Source organism: Papio anubis, chromosome 9 (assembly GCF_008728515.1).
Source record: "Papio anubis isolate 15944 chromosome 9, Panubis1.0, whole genome shotgun sequence".
Lineage (NCBI taxonomy): Eukaryota > Metazoa > Chordata > Mammalia > Primates > Cercopithecidae > Papio > Papio anubis.
The window spans coordinates 47,587,143-47,606,074 of NC_044984.1; the positions used below are offsets into that span (position 1 = coordinate 47,587,143).

The 18,932-nt window shown below is 49.9% G+C and overlaps 1 protein-coding gene across 1 annotated transcript; it reads right to left on the reverse strand.

The window, feature by feature from the left end:
- Window positions 1-247: 247 nt before the first annotated feature.
- Window positions 248-10,728, reverse strand: KRT78 (keratin 78). Its single transcript, XM_003906436.5, has 9 exons — window positions 9,462-10,728; window positions 8,827-9,041; window positions 7,661-7,721; window positions 7,095-7,190; window positions 5,420-5,584; window positions 4,951-5,076; window positions 1,055-1,275; window positions 744-778; window positions 248-663 (listed from the first exon to the last, which is right to left on the reverse strand). Exons 1-9 carry the CDS (start codon window positions 9,825-9,827, stop codon window positions 404-406), a joined length of 1,545 nt encoding a protein of 514 aa, XP_003906485.3. The 5' UTR covers window positions 9,828-10,728; the 3' UTR covers window positions 248-403.
- Between the last annotated feature and the right edge of the window lie 8,204 nt (window positions 10,729-18,932).

Sequence of the window (18,932 nt, forward strand, 5' to 3'; positions counted from 1 at the left end):
CAATTGACGAGGAAGTGAGCTACAAGCACAGCTAAAACATCAGTGGAAGTATGAGAGATGGAGGGCACCCCGAGGAACACACTGGGGGGCTTGAAGGATCCCTTGATAGAGTGGCTGGGATGTGGAGTGAGATGCCAATAGGACCCGTTTGGACACACATATGCCACAGATTGCCTTCCAAGGAGAGGAGGCTGGGGAGCCACACAGCTTTTGTTTTGCTGGGTGAGGTGCGCAAGCACTTAGAGCATTCAGAAAGGCAGGAGGGGAGACTTTATTGATTTTTGCAGCATCCGCTGCGGGCTGGCTTGGGCTGTGGGCAGTGGACACAGAGTTGGCCGTGCAGAGCCGGCTGATGGGGGGAGCAGGCCAAATGTGTTCAGGAAGGAGGTGGCTGCTGGCTCACTCAGTAGGTGATGGATGTCTTCAGACTCGACTCAACTGTCTTCTTCAGGATGGTGTGGCAGCTGGAGCCAGAGCTGGAGCCAGACACAGAGCAGGAACCCAAAACAGGGTCCTTCCCAGAGCCCAGGATAATGTTGGAGCCTCCAGTCACGATGCTGGTGCAGCAGGACCCAGAGCTGCTTTTCCCGCCACCAAGTCCACAAATGCTCCCCAAGCCTCCACCAACTCCTCCAGACACGACAGTGCTGCCTCCCACCGAGGCTGCCAAGAAATGCACCGGGTCAGAGCAGGGTCCTCGGCTCCCCATGGGGATCCCATCCCCAAAGTCCCCTGATACTCACAGATAGTGATCTGGCTGGGGCACTCCCCAGACATCCTAGGGGAAAAAGGACAAGAGAGGGATGCGCTAAGAAATACTGCAAAGAATGCATCCCTACGAGCTTTTAAGCCCCTCAGAGCAGGCCACCCACCCTCTCAGCAGATAAAATCCACAGTCCCCAACTTAAAATATCTCTCTGCAGCGTCAGTTGCCCTTAGCGACTTGCAATGTCAGGAAATCTCTCGGAATCCTCTTTAGCAAGCAGCTCACTGTGTTGGCATCCCATCCTCCTCCCCCACCTCATATTCCCAGGTCCCTCCAAGCCTCCCTCACCTGCACTCCTCGCCCTCCAGCAGCCTGCGGTAGGTGGCAATCTCCACATCCAGGGAAAGCTTCGTGCTCATCAGCTCCTGGTACTTGCACAGCAGCTGGGCCAGGTTCTGCTTGGCCGTCCTCAGAGCAGCCTCCAGCTCGTGCACCTTGGCCTGAGCGTCCTTGATGGCCAGCTCCCCACGCTGCTCAGCGTCAGCGATGGCGGCCTGCAGGCTGGCGTTCTGGAAGCGGGGTAGAAATGAGCGAGAAAGTGGTTGTAAGTCCAACATAGCCTCTCAAAGCACCCCCTGTGGATATCACTTGAGGGCTGGGGTGGATCATAATCTCATGAGCTCAAAATTATACATGGCCATCTGTACCAACACCACCCCTGCAACAGGCTCCTCTCATTCTAAGGGAAAGTATTGCTTCCCTCACTTCCTTACCTCCTGCAGTAGGTTGAAGAGAATCCCCCAAAACTTTCATGTCCACCCAGGACCCCAGAATGTGATCTTATTGGAAGTAGGGTCTTTACAGATGTAATTAATTAAGGATCTCATAATCATATCATACCATATTTAGGGTGAGCCCTAAATCCAATGACTGGTGTCCTTATGAATAGAAGAGAGAACACAGAGACAGACACAGAGAGAAGAACTCATCAGAAGAGAGGCAGGGCTGGGTATGGTGGCTCACGTCTGTAATCCCAGCACTTTAGGAGGCCAAGGCAGGCAGATTACAGGAGTTCGAGACCATCCTGGCTAACACAGTGAAACCCTGTCTCTACTAAAAATTAAAAAAAAAAAAAATAGCTGACCGTGGTGGCACGCACCTGTAGTCCCAGCTACTGGGGAGGCTGAGGCAGAAGAATTGCTTGAACCCAGGAGGTGGAGGTTGCAGTTGAGCCAAGATCGTGCCACTGCACTCCAGCCTGGCAACAGTGCAAGACTCTGTCTCAAAAAAAAAGAAAAAAAAAAAAGAAAGAGGCGGAGATGGGAATGATGCAGCAATAAGACAAAAAATGCCAAGGAGCTCCTGGAGCCTGCAGAAGCTAGCAAGACCCAGGGAGGACTCCCACTGCACCTTCAGAGGAAGCACAGCCCTGCCACCACCTTGATTTCAGACTTCAAGGCTCCAGGACAGGGAGAGATTACATTTCTGTTGTTTTTAGCCACCCAATTTGTGGAGATTTGTCACGGCAGCCCTAGGACACTAGTACAACTCCTGTGCCACCTCCCCAAGTGCTCTTTCCCTATTTCTTCCCACCCCCAGCCCTCGGCACCTCTCCCAGGGTGCTTAGCGCTCTTCCTGTACCGTGGATCACCACCTACAAGGCTCCCCCTGAGGGCCACCAACGTTCTTTTTTTTTTTCAGACAGTCCCATTTCAAATACTTTGTCCTGTTGTCAGAGTACATCAAACCGTGTGCCTCAATTTTGGGTTTGAAAAACATAATCTCAGCCGGGTGTAGTGGCTCACACCTGTAATCCCAGCACTTTGGGAGGCTGAGGTGGGCAGATCACTAGGTCAGGAGATCAAGACCATCCTGGCTAACACAGTGAAACCCTGTCTCTACTAAAAATACAAAAAAAAAAAAAAAAAAATTAGCCGGACATGGTGGCACACGCCTGTAGTCCCAGCTACTCAGGAGGCTGAGACAGGAGAATCTCTTAAACCCGGGAGGTAGAGGTTGCAGTGAGCCAAGATCGCGCCACTGCACTCCAGCCTGGGTGACAGAGCGAGACTCCTTCTCAAAAAAAAAGAAGGAAAATATAATCCCTTTACTGACAATAGAAAGCTAGAGGAAGGATGAGATCCCTGTCTTTATCAGCCTTACAGTTGATTTGCCCTCATATCTGACTCAGGAAAGAAGGAATTATCTAAAGTCTGTCATTATTAGATCCCCACTCTGTGGATAGAAACATAATCTCTACTCTACAGATGAAGAAACTGAGGCTCAGAAAGATGGGTGGCAGAACTGGGATCCTAACCCACTTGGGCCTGCGCAGGGGAGCCCAGTTAATCATGTTTGTGCAGGAAAAGCAGCAGGGGACAGTGCTATATCCCCAGGAGGGATTCTCCCAGGAAAGGCACGTTGTTGTGTGAGGAGCTGTGATTCCCAGGCCCAGGTACCCAGCACACTCCTGCATGCTGCCACTAGACTCTGAAGACCACATGCTTCAGAACCAGCAACCTCATTTAAAAAGCAGGTTTCTGGGCCCCATCCTTAGAGATTCTGACTCCTCAACTCTGCCAGGAGGCCAGGAATCTGGATCTTAACAGCCTCCCCAGAGGATTCCAAAGCAAGGGGTTCAAATTGGTTGGTGAAACATAGTGGCAGCAAATTGAGTAACAGGACTCATCACATTCCTCTCAGGCCCTGCCTCTCATTGCAAACAAGAGCCAGAAGGATGGTTTGGGATGAAGTGTGGGTTCTGGATACTCCAAGAACCCTCCCCAGAGGGCCTTGCTTGGGAGTCAAGGGACAGCATGTGACTTTCGAACCAAGCTGTAGTGCTTGAGGAAATGGCTTGACTCTGTGGTCTCTGCTCTCCATCCTCCATTGATCCCCAAATTGATATTTTGGGCTTAGGAAATATGAGTGCAAGAATACTTCACAGTTTGAGAATTCATAACACTTCACACCTAGAAGTGAGGTCTCCTCACTGCAGGAGGAGCAGGAAATGGCTTCCTTCCCCTTGCCAATCCCTTCCTCTACTTCTGACCATTGTAATGCATCTACCTAAGGAGAAGTTAGCCCCATCCTGCCACCCACCTCACTTACTCTCTGAGGCCCTGGCTCCCAAATTCCCCCATAGGGCCCCAGGACCTTCAGTGTTTGACCTTAAAGTCCCTGCTGGGCTTGAGAAGTAAGAGTCAAAAGACGAGATAAGAAAAGAGATGTGGGCTGGGCACAGTGGCTCACACCTGTAATCCGAGGACTTTGGGAGGCTGAGTCCAGTGGATCACCTGATGTCAGGAGTTTGAGACCAGCCTGGTCAACATGGTGAAACCCTGTCTCTACTAAAAATACAAAAATTAACCGGGCATGGTGGTGGGCACCTGTAATCTCAGCTACTCGGGAGGCTGAGGCAGGAGAATTACTGGAACCCAGGAGGCAGAGGTTGCAGTGAGCTGAGATCATGCCATTGCATTCCAGCCCAGGCCAACAAGAGTGAAACTCCATTTCAAAAAAAAAAAGAAAAGAAAAAAAAGAAAAGAGATGAGGCTGGGTGCAGTGGCTCACGCCTGTAATCCCACCACTTTGAGAGGCCGAGGTGGGCATATCACTTGAGGTCAAGAGTTTGAGACCAGCCTGGCCAACATGGTGAAACGCCGTCTCTACTAAAAATACAAAAATTAGCCAAGCATGGTGGCACGTGCCTGTAATTCAAGCTACTCAGGAGGATGAGGCAGGAGAATCCCTTGAACCCGGAGGCAGAGGTTGCAGTGAGCCAAGATCACGCCACTGCACTCCAGCCTGGGCAACGGAGTAAGACTCTGTAGGAAAGAAAGAAGGAAAGAAGGAAACAAGAAAGAAAGAAAAGAAAAGAAAGAGATAAGAAAAGAGAAAAGAGATGAATTAACCATCTCCCCAAAAGGTTGAAAGCAAGATGTACACCTGGACATAGGCTCCAATGCTGTCAGCCCCTCCCCAATGCCAGGGGAGTGCAATGCAGTGGCACTATCCCACAGAAGCCAACATGCGGCTAGAAGTCACAACAGGAAGGCTGAATTCACCCTAAATGGGGCTTGAAGTTATCTTCTCCCCAAATTATCCAAAGCTCCAGCCAGTTATCAACGTCCTCGACACAAACCCACTGGCAACCCTAATGGAGAGACAGAAACTAGGAACTGGGGCGTGAGTTGAAGACACAAAGGCAATGAGAGGATGTTTGGGGGGCTCTGGGAATCTACCTGCTTCTTGAGGTTCTCAATCTGACTCTGCAGCCTCTGAATCTCTTGGTGCAGTCGAGAGATCTGGACTTTCGTTTCCTGCATCCTGTCCCCATGAAGCTGGGCAGACACCTGAAGCTCCTGGTACTGAGAGGGGAACAGAGGGGACACCATTAGTTGAGAGGACCGCCACCTTTGACCATCTCCCTATGTTTGGAATGCCACCTCTCACTTCCTTATTTGGAGTGTTTGTTAAACGCCTGTAGCCAGGACACAGTGGGATGTACTTCCAGAAGTCCAAGCTTATCTCCCACAGTTCCTCTGCATCACCTCCCTCCTGGAGGGGAAATGGCCCTGCCCACCCAGCCCCAGACCTTCAGGGAGGTAACTGGAACTGCCCCAATGGAATCTAGGTGGATGACCACCCTAGACTGTGGGCATGGAGACCTAGCCATTTCCAGCATGGTGCTGCCCTCCCGGGTCCCACCACCTTGGTCTGGTACAGGGCCTCAGCCTCAGCCTTGCTGGTCCGGGCGATCTCCTCGTACCGGGCGCGGACCTCAGTGATGATGCTGCTGAAGTCCAGGTAGCGGTTGTTGTCCATGGACAGTACCACAGACGTGTCGCTGACCTGGGTCTGGAGCTGGCCCAGCTCCTGCAGGGAAGACAGGTTCAGTGTCCACCCACCCCCAGCTCCCTCTCCCCTTGAAGCCTAGGATGATTGAGCAAGATGGCAAATTTCTGCTTACACGCCATGACCCCCATTCATCCCAGGTGGCATTGAGTATACCCTGCTCACCATGGGACTTGATCTCCTCATTCAAAAATGAGGGCCATAGGAGGTGGTCTCTGAGGTCTCTTGCAGCTTGGACATTAATGGAAAATGACCTGCAAGGCCCGAAATCACCCAGCCCCCATCACTCCTCAGGCTTCATTTTTTTCTTCTTCTTCTTCTTTTTTCTTTCTTTCTTCTTCTTCTTCTTCTTTTTTTTTTGAGATGGAGTCTTACTCTGTTGCCCAGGCTGAAGTGCATTGGCATGATCTCAGCTCACTGTAACCTCCGCCTTCCAGGTTCAAGCCATTCTTCTGCCTCAGCCTCCCTAGCAGCTGGGATTACAAGCACTTGCCACAAAGTCTGGCTAATTTTTGTGTTTTTTGTAGAGACAGCATTTCGCCAGGCTAGTCTCGAACTCCTGACCTCAGGTGATCCACCTGCCTCAGCCTCCCAAAGTGCTGGGATTGTAGGCACGAGCCACTGTGCCCAGCCATCTTCAGACCTCTTATCACATTCCTCTCTCTCTTGCTCCTACAACTCTGGCCACACTGGCCTTCCTGCATTTCCTCAGACAGCACACTCCCACTGTGGGCTGCAGCCACTGCCTGGAATCCTGGAAACCCCCCTGCGTGGTAACCTTTCTCACCTCCAAATCTTTGCTCAGATTTTATCTCCTAAATAAGGCCTACCCTGGCCACATGATTTGAAATTGGCACCTGCTCCATGTTCCCAATCCTCCTTTCCCTGTGCTCATTTTCCTTTTTTCCATTGTGTTTATAACCTCCTAGCATACTGTATAATTTCCTTATTTACTAAGTCTGTTGCTTATTGTCTGTCTCCCAATAGAAAGCAAACTTAGCCGGGCGCGGTGGCTCATGCCTGTAATCCCAGCACTTTGGGAGGCCAAGGCGGGTGGATCACGAGGTCAGGAGTTCAAGACCAGCCTAGCTAAGATGGTGAAACCCCATCTCTACTAAAAATACAAAAATTAGCCGGCTGTGGTGGCAGGCGCCTGTAACCCCACCTACTCGGGAGACTGAGGCAGACAATTGCTTGAACCCGGGAGGCAGAGGTTGCAGTGAGCTGAGATCATACCACAACACTCCAGCCTGGGTGACTGAGCAAGACTCCATCTCAAAAAAAAAAAAAAAAAAAAAAAAAGCAATCTTTTTGTCTGTAGTGATTTTTGTCTGGTTATTCATTGATGTATCCCCAGGACCTAGCGATTCACATAGTAAGTTTTTAGTAATTGGTTGTCAAGTGACTGAATGACCCAGAATCTAAGCCACCCTAACAGACTTCCCCTCTGGCCACTCTCCCCATGGCCACAGGGAGCCTGCCCACCCTGTCCCCTCTCTTGGCTCCCGCCTGCCCTTTGGTTGAGCCTCACTTCTTCATTCAGATGCTTCAAGAAGCAGATGTATTCTCTCAGAGTCTCCAGCTTGCCCTCCAACTCCATCTTGCTCAGGAAAACCTCATCCGCATCCTAGACACAGCGGGAGAGAAACCTTGCAACCCCCTCTTCTCCTTTGGGGATCCTACTCTGGCTCAGGAATACTGTTCATGCACTGCTTGACACCCATCCACCATGCCTCCCAAGTCCCCCTCCTTCCTCCTCCAGCCCCACCCTGTCCTGCTCTCTCCTTTGCCCAACATTGACCCAACATAGCCTTCAGGAAGTCTTCCCTGATTAATCACAACCAGTTCTGCTTCTTCCTCTCCCTCCCCACCCTCTCCTGCTGTGACATCAGAGCTCGTCAAGCAGTCCTTCAGTCAGATCTTGTCTTGGGGTCCCTGTGTCTAGGCAGATGTCCCATTTCCCCAGGGGACCCCTGCAGGCAGAGCGATAGCCTGTCCTAAATCAGGACCTCTCACCCTTTCCCTCCCAGCCTAGGACTAGGCTCCGTGTACAGTGGGTGCTCAGGACGTAAGTGGAGCACTGGCCCCCACCCTCACCTTCTTGAGGACCACAAAGTCATTCTCAAGTGTGGCGCGCCTGTGGGCCTCCTCCTCATACCTGCCAAATAAGTAGAGAAGGACGCAGTTCGAGGCTCCACGGTCAGAGCTCATGCCCCCACTTCCAAGCATGACTTCCCTGAAAAGGACTCCTTGCCTGAGAATGCCCCCAAACAGGACAACAAGCAGCCCTTCTCTCTTTTCCTGCCACGTCCTGGCTATGTACCTGTGCCACTCTTTCAGCCCATGTCCTTTTGATGACGAGAGTCACATTGTTTCAGTTTATAAGGCATATTAGAATACCTTTTCCCACTTGCTACTCACACCCATCACTGGGGCAGACAGTTTGGGTTTTATCAGAGAGATTAGACTATTTGACCAAGACCCCACAGATGACTAGGTAGACAAAACAGAGCCAACCCAGGTCTCCTGACCCCAATCCTGGGCTCCTTCCAGAACCTGCCCTCCTCCGCCTCATATCCCATCATCCCAACAGGCCTGGGAGGCCGGAAGGGCAGGTGACATTTCCCAAGTTTACAGAAGGGAAACCAAGTCTGGGAGAGATGAGATGTCTTGCCCAGGCCGCACAGCTACCCCTCACTCACAGTCGCCCCCACCCAAGCCCCCTATTAGTCCAGGGCTCTCTCCACTCCACCAGGTGACCTAGGTGTGCAGCCCAGAACCACAACCCATCTGTGAATTGTGTCACGGGCCTGGGGACGGCCCCACTAAATTGATTTCCTCCCCTCCTTGGGAGGAATCTATTTCAGTCAATTCAGAGAACATCTGAATCACTTTAGCCCACAGCCTGCTGAACAGGAATTTCTCAAGAAAAAAAAAAAAAAAGCCACTGGGGCATTGTTTAAATAAGCCCTTCCCAGCCTTGACCGGAAACACGGGCCCTTGTAGCTGGGGCATGTAGGACACTGGTCTCCTCGCCTTTCCTCCGAGGTTCTCCAGACCTGGGTGGGGGCTGCGGGACACCTCCTTTACCTGTAGCAGGTGGGCACCTGAGAGCCTGGGGAATGGGGATGCAGAGGGGTAGAGGGGAGGCCAGTCATGTGCCTCTGGGTGCTCAGTATGTGGGACACCTCCTGACTGTCAGACCCAATCTGAGTCCTCCCAGACCCCGCCCACATAGCATGGGGAAATTTCAGTGTGCCTACTTGAACTTATACTCCTCCTCCTGGTCCCGGCAGGCCTTCAACTCAGCATCCAGAGCCCCTCGTTCTCCCTGGAGCTGCTGCAGCTGCTTCCTGAGCTGATCCAGGCAGGCCTCAAAGACAGGCTCCAGGCCCTGCTGGCTGCCACTCAACCCCTGTTGCTGCAGCAGGTGCCACTTGGTCTCCAGGACCTTGTTCTGCTGCTCCAGGAACCGCACCTGCAGCAGAAGCAGAGGATCCCTGAGGCTCCCGTGGGACTCCCTATGCACAGCCTCTGGAAAGTAAAGCCTGTGGGACCCTCCCATCAGCCCCACCTTTCCGCTGTCTCCCTGCCCAACCTGGCCAGGGGGAGCCTCATGACCTTCCATGACACTCTGAACACACCAAAAGACTGGACAGACTAATGGGGCAAGGTCTTCCCCCCTGCTGGTTGGCCGTTCTCTGTCCCTGAGCCCCAGTCATGGAACAACAGGGCCTCCGCATAGCCAGAGAGTCCAGTTAGTCCACAGGAGGGACTTCCTTGCTGCAGAAGTTATTAGAAAAGTGGTAAAAGGAGGACAAACTTCCCATTCCCAAGATCAAGAGCAGCTCCTCTAAGGTAAGCACAGAGACAGGGGCTTGGCTGAGCTGACCCTCACCTTGTCAATGAAGGAAGCAAACTGGTTGTTGAGGGTCCTGATCTCCTGGGTCTCCTGCGTCCGCACCACCTGGAACTGGGGGTCGATCTCAATCTTCAGTGGGGTCAGCAGATTCTGGTTAATGGTCACTTCTTGGATGCCCCCCGGAGGGCACAGGGAGAGCCCAGGCCCAGCACTCCACTCCCCAAACTGCACCCCCAGCCTTCCCCCTGACCCCCAGGTACTCCCGCGAGAGCCTCCCAGGCACCCCCCAAAGGAATTAAGGCTCCTGCTGCTGAAGCCTCCCCTACTGCAGCCCCTTGAGCGAGCAGAACAGGCTGAGCGAGAGCTGAAGCCCCTCTGGGCCCGGCATGGGGAGAGAGACATGGCAGAGACAGACAGTCACGCAGCTGCAGACGGACAGACAGATTGTCAAGGTGTGTGAGTTTCTGCCCTGGGGCCCCAGCACGAGACTTTTATCCACTCCCGTACCTGGGCTGGGCCTTGGAGAGCAAGATGCTCTTGATCTGACTGTGTCTGTCACTTGGCTCCAGCTGACTTATTCTGACGTGCCTGGAGAATAAGTGTCCAGCACGTGCAGAGCCAAGGGAGAAGGAAACCCAGACCCTGCCCTCGGAGCTCCCAGGTTGTTGGAGAAAGAGGCATGCCCAAAGGTGAGGAAGCAGGCAGGAGACCAGGATGTCAGTACTGAGGGACAGGGAGGGATGGCCAGAGCAAAGTCACTGAGGCCACTCAGGGAAGGCTTCCTGGAGCAGATAGGGAAGCAGCGGGGAGGTTGAAGAGGAAAGAAAGCTAGAAGGGGTTCAGAGGAAGCATCAGAATGCCCTGGATTCTCAAGGGAGAATCTGCCTCAAGGAGTTGGAGAAGGAACGCACTTGCAGCGCCACAAAGTGAGGAGGTGTTATTGCCATCGTTGGCTAAAAGACACTCCAAGATTTGGAAATGAAACAGAAAAACAGGGTTTCCAAGTCCTTCCTCTTGCCCAACCCAGCAATCATCCATGAGGCACCACCCACTGAAACCAGGCATCTCCATCCAGGATCTCATGGACAGTTCGTTTCTGACCCAGCCTATGGCTCTGCTCCTTCCACAAGCACTCAGGGCCAGGCCCATCCACCTGCCATCAGGCTCTGCTTCCTCAGGTTACAAATCAGAGCCACCCAGCCTCCAAAATGAAATGTGCATTTAGGGCCAGGCACAGTGGCTCATGCCTGTCATCCCAACACTTTGGAAGGCTGAGGTGGGTGGATCACTGGAGGTCAGGAGTTTGAGACCAGCCTGTCCAACATGGCGAAACCCCATCTCTACTAAAAATACAAAAATTGGCCAGGTGTGGTGGTACACACCTGTAATCCCAGCTACATAGGAAGCTGAGGCAGGAGAATTGCTTGAACCCAGGAGGCAGAGGTGGAGCAGTGAGTCAAGATTGCGCCACTGCACTCCAGCCTGGGCAACAGAGTGAGACTCCATCTCAAAAAGAAAAAGCAATGTGCATTTAGAAAAATACTCCAGATGGACTGGGAGCGGAAACAGGACATTTGGGGTTCCCCAGAGGACAGTCTCTGCCTCTGGCCTGAAAGTCTGGTGGTTGGAGGAAAACTCTAGGGTTCATCTGATACTTCAGTACAAACTCTCCTGAGTGGCAGGACTCCTGGAAGGAAAGCATCCAGTAGACTCCACTTAAGCTCCTCCACCACTGGCCGGCAGAGTTGGACCACTCTGATTCGGGCAAGTATCTAAAATTTCTTATTTACATGGCAAGGGGGCTATTTCTCCCGGTCCCCCTCCCCTTTCCTAGAGCCTGGCACATTCATAAGCAAGGACACCGGGGCCTTTGACAATGCAGCTCAAGGCAAGGACAAACGAGGGCTCAGAATACTGAACACTCAAGAGACGTGCTATGAGGAAGTCAGTCTTAGCAATTTGAACAATCCCACAGATACTCCACCCCAAGGCCAGATAACAGTGAGTACGCCTCACCTCCCTTCAGAGGATTAAAAGCCCCTTCCTCCTTCCCCTGGCCCCAACCGGCAGCACGTCTTAATGAAACTGAATGGCAGGTGACCTCAAGAGGAAGAAGAGGCAGGGCCTTCAGTGGGGAGAACAAAGGAGTTCAAGGAGGAAGGGACCAGGTAAGGAAGAGAAGAGGAGAGAAAAGACCCAGGAGGAGAATTAGGTGCACCAAGGAGAGAGGAGGCAATGCAGAGCAGCCCCAGAGTCCAGAAGAGGGCTGGGAAATGCATTGAATTCTGCTCATTCCTCAGGGGACTCAAGCCCTACTCCCTGGGGACCACTGTGCAGGGGCGAGGTTCTGGGCCTGCCTTCCAGACCCCACAAATGTGCTTGAGAAAGATTTCTGTGAACTGAACTCTACCATCCCTCCCTGTCAGGATTCAGGGTGGAGGACAGAGGCCACATTTGGGATGGGGCCAAATCCACCTCCATGGAACTTCCCCATATTTGTAATTTTGTAGATAACAGAGCCAGAAGGGCACTTCAAGGTCATCTGAGCCAATGCCTTTGTTTTACACTCGAGGACCCTGAGGCCCCATAGGTGTGGGGCAGGGCATAGAGACTGCATACTCTAGGGCAACATAAGAGGTTGCCAGGTGACCTCTAAGTCTGCTCTGGCCCATCCCTCTGTGATCTTAGGGACTTGCTCAAGGCAGCCCACAGAGCTCCTCAGGCTGGAGGTACCACCTGTACCCAGCTCAGACCACTGCCCCATGGAGCAGCCCACAGTGAACCTCCTCCCTGTTCCACATGCCCGCCCGCCCTTCAAACTTTCTAAGACAGCACCACTAAACACTGAATCACAGCTCCATGATGTATGTCCTGTCCACCCCTCTATCCAGCTCAGCGTCTGGCATACACTAGGCATCAATCACTATTTGTTTAAACAGATGAATTTTTATCCACGACCATTATACCCAGGGACCTTGCAGAATCCCCAGATTTGCAATTGCTGCTGTAACAGATGCTGCCCCTACTTAGAAATAATTCCCCTACTTAGAAAGATGGTCATGTAGTGATGGGGAGAATGACAACAGTCTGGAGATTGAACCAGGCCCCTCAGCAGCCGAGTGACTTGGTTTTGCACACAAAGGTGCACAGAGATCCCAATTCATGCAGCAGCAAAAGTATAATTGGCTCCCATCATGGACTTAATACTAAATCCTGCAGTGCCAAGGCTCTAATGGGTTATATCTTTCCTCAGTTTCCCCTGCTCCAGGTTAACCCTTCTCAACCACACCTCATGCTCTACAGCCTGTCCCTACCTTGGCCCTTATCAATGGGAAAGGCCCTGCCAGCACAGCTTTTTTTTTTTTTTTTTTTTTTTTTTGAGACAGGGTCTAGCTCTGCAGCCCAGGCTACAGTGCAGTGGCACAATCTCCACTCACTGCAGCCTCAACTTCCCAGGCTCAAGCTATCCTCCCACCTCAGCCTTCTGAATAGCTGGGACTACAGCCACACACCACTGCACATGGTTAATTTTTGCATTTTTAGTAGAAATGGGGTTTCATCATGTTGCCATGGTGCCTATGTTGAACTCCTGGGTTCAAGCGAACCGCCCACCTCAGCCTCCCAAAGTGCTGAGTTTACAGGCATGAGCCACTGCACCCGGCATCTCAGCACAGCTTCTTATGGCTTTCCTGTGGCCTCTTCTCTCACCGTACCACCCTAAGTTCACCGTTGGCCACAGCTACAAGTCTCCAACCTTTCTCTCTAATTGCTCTCAAGCCGGTTCTTGCTTGTGCAGTCGATCTTTTCACCCAAAAGTCATTTATTCACATTTATTCATTTATTCAACAACATATGGTTGAGCATCTACCATATTTCAGGCCCTGTGCTGAGAGTTAGAAATTTACCTGAGAACCAGGCTGGGCACGGAGGCTCACGTCTGTAATCACAGCACTTTGGGAGACCGAGGCGGGCAGATCACCTGAGGTCAGGAGTTCAAGGCTATCCTGGCCAACATGGTGAAACACTGTCTCTACTAAAAATACAAAAATTAGCTGGGTGTGATGGCAGTCTCTTGTAGTCCCAGCTACTCAGGAGGCTGAGGCAGGAGAATCGCTTGAACCCAGGAGGCAGCTGTTGCAGTGAGCCGAGATCACGCCATTTTACTCCAGCCTGGGCAACACAGGGAAACTTTGTCTCAAAAAAAAAAAAAAAAAAAACTGAAATTTACCTGAGACCAAGCCCCAGTCACTGAACTAAGAGACCTTAGAGTCTATTGGGGAAACAGATATTAAACAAGTCTTTAAGTGTAATTACGATTGGGAGAGAAAAGTATAAGGCACAAAAGAAGGCTAACCTTGTTTATCCCCTAATTTATTCTCCAACACTCCAGAACACTCCAGCCTCAGGGCTTTGGCACTCACTGTGTCCTCTTCCTGGCATGCTCCTCCCCAGATACCCTCCTAGCTTGCTCCCCATCTTCTTCTGGCCTTCCTCCACCTTCTCTGGCTGCGCCAAACCAAAACTGCAACCCCGAGACCAACCCTCCTTTGCCACTCTTCTCCCCTTCCCTGCTTTCTTTCTACTTGGCATCTATTGCTTCCTCATACACCGTGTATTCTACTCACTCATTCTGTTTGCCAGCTTTCCTGCACTAGAATGTGAGATCCAAGAGGGCAGAGATTTTGTCTGTTTTGCTCACCTCTGTATTCTCTGCACTTAAGAACGGTGCCTGGCAGCCAGTAGGTGCTCAGTACATACTAGTTGAATGAATGAATCCCCATTCAGTTTCATCTTGGTGATTTCCTGCCAATCTCTGGAGATCCTTCTGATTCTCAATTCTCTTCTTTGAAACAATAGTCATCCCCTGCAACCTGCCCACCCATTCATTTGGGAAATGTGGTTTCATTACTCTATGTGCACATGAGTATGTGTTATTGAGCATCTACTATTGGCTGAACAATCAGCTAAGTGATACAGGAGATACACAATGCATAAGCCACCTCCCCAACCTGAAGGAGTGTCCAGTCTCATGGAAGATACACACATGAGCACAGAAACCAAGAGGAGGAAGGAGCTGAGAGGTTCTGTCCTGGTTGCAAGTTGGCATGTTGGTGTGGTGGGGGGAGTTCCTATTGCTCCAGCGGCCCGGTCTTGAAGAAAAGCAAGGACAAGGCCCCGTGGCGTACTCTTCTTAGAAACCCTCCCTCTGTTTGGGAATCTATCCAGCTGTACTTTTCTCCAGATCCCACTTTTGCCATCTTGCCTTCAAGAACATCAGAAAATTTGTCAAATGTCTCATTGAATCCCAGAGAGCCTCTGTGGGACCTACAATAACTATGAAGATCACATTGTCACCGGGTGTTGTGGCTCACACCTGTAATCCCAGCACTTTGGGAGGCCAAGGCGGGTGGATCGCTTGAGCTCAGGAGTTCAAGACCAGCCTGGGCAACATGGCAAAACCCCATCTCTACAAAACATACAAAAATCAGCCAGGCGTGGTGGTGCACACCTGTGGTTCCAGCTACTAAGGAGACAGAGGTGGAAGGATGTCTTAGCCCAGGAGGCGGTGGTTGCAGTGAGCCAAGATCATGCCACTCCACTCCAGTCTGGGCCACAGAGCTAGACCCTGTCCAAAAAAACAAAGATAACAAGACTGAATGGGCAAAAACTGGAAGCATTCCCTTTGAAAACCAGCACAAGACAAGGATGCCTTCTCTCACCACTCCTATTCAACATAGTATTGGAAGTTCTGGCCAGGGCAATCAGGCAAGAGAAAGAAATAAAGGGTATTCAATTAGGAAAAGAGGAAGTCAAATTGTCTGTGTTTGCAGATGACATGATCGTATATTTAGAAAACCCCATCATCTCAACCCAAAATCTCCTTAAACTGATAAGCACCTTCAGCAAAGTCTCAGGATACAAAATCAATGTGCAAAAATCACAAGCATTCCTATACACCAAGAACAGATAAACAGCCAAATCATGAGTAAACTCTCATTCACAATTGCTACGAAGAGAATAAAATACCTAGGAATCCAGCTTACAAGGGATGTGAAGGACCTCTTCAAGGAGAACTACAAACCACTGCTCAAGGAAATAAGAGAGGACACAAACAAATGGAAAAACATTCCATGCTCATGGATAGGAAGAATCAATATCATGAAAACGGCCATACTGCCCAAGGTAATTTATAGATTCAATGCCATCCCCATCAAGCTACCACTGACTTTCTTCACAGAATTGGGGAAAAAAAACTACTTTAAATTTCAGATGAAACCAAAAAAGAGCCTGCATAGCCAAGACAATCCTAAGCAAAAAGAACAAAGCTGGAGGCATCATGCTACCTGACTTCAACCTATACTACAAGGGTACAGTAACCAAAACAGCATGGTACTGGTACCAAAACAGATACATAGACCAATGGAACAGAACAGAGGTCTCAGAAATAACACCATACATCTAAAACCATCTGATTTTTGACAAACCTGACAAAAACAAGCAATGCGGAAAGGATTCCCTATTTAATAAATGGTGCTGGGAAAACTGGCTAGCCACATATAGAAAGCTGAAACTGGATCCCTTCCTTACGCCTTACACAAAAATTAACTCAAGATGGATTAGAGACTTAAATGTAAGACCTAAAACCATAAAAACCCTAGAAGAAAACCTAGGCAATACCATTCAGGACATAGGCATGGGCAAAGACTTCATGCCTGAAACACCAAAAGCAATGGCAAAGAAAGCCAAAATAGATAAATGGGATCTAATTAAATTAAAGAGCTTCTGCACAGCAAAAGAAACTATCATTAGTGTGAACAGGCTCAGTGTGAACTGAACCTACAGATTGGGAGAAAATTTTTGCAATGTATCCATCTGACAAAGGGCTAATATCCAGAACCTACAAAGAACTTAAACAAATTTACAGGAAAAAAGCAAACAACCCCATCAAACAGTGGGCAAAGGATATGAACAGACACTTCTCAAAAGAAGACATTTATGCAGCCAACAGACTTATGAAAAAATGCTCATCATCACTGGTCATCAGAGAAATGCAAATCAAAACCACGATGAGATACCATCTCATGCCAGCTAGAATGGTAATCATTAAAAAGTCAGGAAACAACAGATGCTGGAGAGGATGTGGAGAAATGGGAATACTTTTACACTGTTGGTGGGAATGTAAATTAGTTCAACCAGGTGGAAGACAGTGTGGCGATTCCTCAAGGATCTAGAACTAGAAATACCACTTGACCCAGCAATCCCGTTCCTGGGTATATGCCCAAAGGGCAACAAATCATGCTACTATAAAGACCCATGCCACGTATGTTTATTGTGGCACTATTCACAATAGCAAAGACTTGGAACCAACCCAAATGTCCATCAATAATAGACTGGATAAAGAAAATGTGGCACATATACACCATGGAATACTGTGCAGCCATTGAAAAAGGATGAGTTCACATCCTTTTGCAGGGACATGGATGAAGCTGGAAACCATCATTCTCAGCAAAATATCACAAGGACAGAAAACCAAACACCACATGTTCTCACTCATAAGTGGGAGTTGAACAATGAGAACACATGGACACAGGGAGAGGAACATCACATACTGGGGCCTGCTGGGGGCTGGGGGGCTGGGGGAGGGATAGCGTTAGGAGAAATACCTGATGTAAATGATGAGGTGATGATGCGTCAAACCATCATGGCACATGTATACCTATGTAACATACCTGCACATTGTGCACTTGTACCCTAAAACTTAAAGTATAATAATAAAAAAAAATTTAAAGTTAACATTGTCAGTGAGCTGTTTTATCCAAAGATCAAACAATAAATGGGGATTTTATGACAGGCCCGGTTCTCAGAACTTACATATAATAAGCATTTAGTGTTTACATTTACACTCCAACTTTAAAACATTTAATGCTAACAACTCTATGAAGTAGGTACTTTACATCACCATCTTACAGAAGGGGAAACTTACAGAAAGGGACATGAAGAGAACAATAATGGTAAATGGCAGAGCCAGGATTTGGACACATGCTGCAGGCTTCAGAGTCTTTGCACTTTACCACCACACTGTGTTCCTCTCAGAGACCCAGGAATGTCAGTGTTAAAGGCTACCTTAGCCAACTGAAGCCCAGAGAAGTGGAGCAATGTACCTAAGGTCACACAGCAGATCCCAAACTGAAACTCATCCCTCAACAATCATTCACGCAGCATTTAGTAAGTATCACCAGGTGCCAGGCACCATGGGAGCCCAGGTTCAATGAAGATTAATCAAAGTCTCTGCATTGGAGGAACTTGCAGTCTGGTGAGGGAGAGGAAGGGTTGGGAAACTGGGGAACCTACGTGAAAATCAGTAAGGGCAATAGAGTATTGGAGGCACCATTTCAGAGACTGTGGAAGGCTGCGTTTTTTCTTGAAGCAGAAGCAGCAGGCATTCTTATTCTTGGCATGCTCCAAGAAAAAACAAAAGTCATCTCCTGGGGTCTAGAGCCTCCAGGAACAAAGGGAGCAGAGTGTAGGCTGGGAGGTGAGGATGGAGCTCCGCCTGGGCGAAGGGGAGGCTGGCCCACCCACACGCGTTCAGGTCCCCTGGCTTTCACAGGCTAAGGAAAGGCTTGGCTACTGTCGTGTTGTTTGAGAGGGACTGCACAGAAAAGGCTGCTGTGTCCTGCCCCTGCCTTTGGTCAGCCTCCGCTCCCTCACCATGGACACCCCAGTGACCTCCCTGATCCAGGCACCATGGAAGCTTCTCTCCGTTTTTGGCTTTTGCAGCTGAGAAGTGCATGCCGAATTCTAAGCCAGGATATCCTGACTATCCTGAACATCAGTCATTGGCATTCAACCTTTACCATCAAGCTGCATTGACCAAATTCCATAGGTATTATGGCATACTTAAGAGTTTTCTTTAGGCCGGGCGTGGTGGTTCATGCCTGTAATCTCAGCACTTTGGGAGGCCAAGGCAGGTAGATCACAAGGTCGGGAGATCGAGACCATCCTGCCTAACACAGTGAAAACCCATCTCTACTAAAAACACAAAAATTAGCCAGGCGTGGTGGCAGGCGCCTGTAGTCCCAGGTACTCAGGAGGCTGAGGCAGGAGAATGGCATGAACCTGGAAGGCAGAGTGCAGTGAGCCGAGACCACACCACTGCACTCCAGCCTGGGCAACAGAGCAAGACTCCGTCTCAAAAAAAAAAAAAAGTTTTCTTTAAATCAAATCTAAATCAGTTCACTTTTTTCTTATCCTGACCCTAAACAATAACAGCCTTGAAATCTTGACTTCTGTGTGCTAATTCTTAATGCTCTAATTCATATTCAAATAAAACATAACTATTAAAATGTATGACATTTGGCTGGGCGCAGTGGCTCACACCTGTAATCCCAACACTTTGGGAGGCCGAGGCGGGTGGATCACCTGAGGTCGGGAGTTCAAGACCAGTCTGACCAACATGGTGAAACTCCACCTCTACTAAAAATACAAAACTAGCCAGGCATGGTG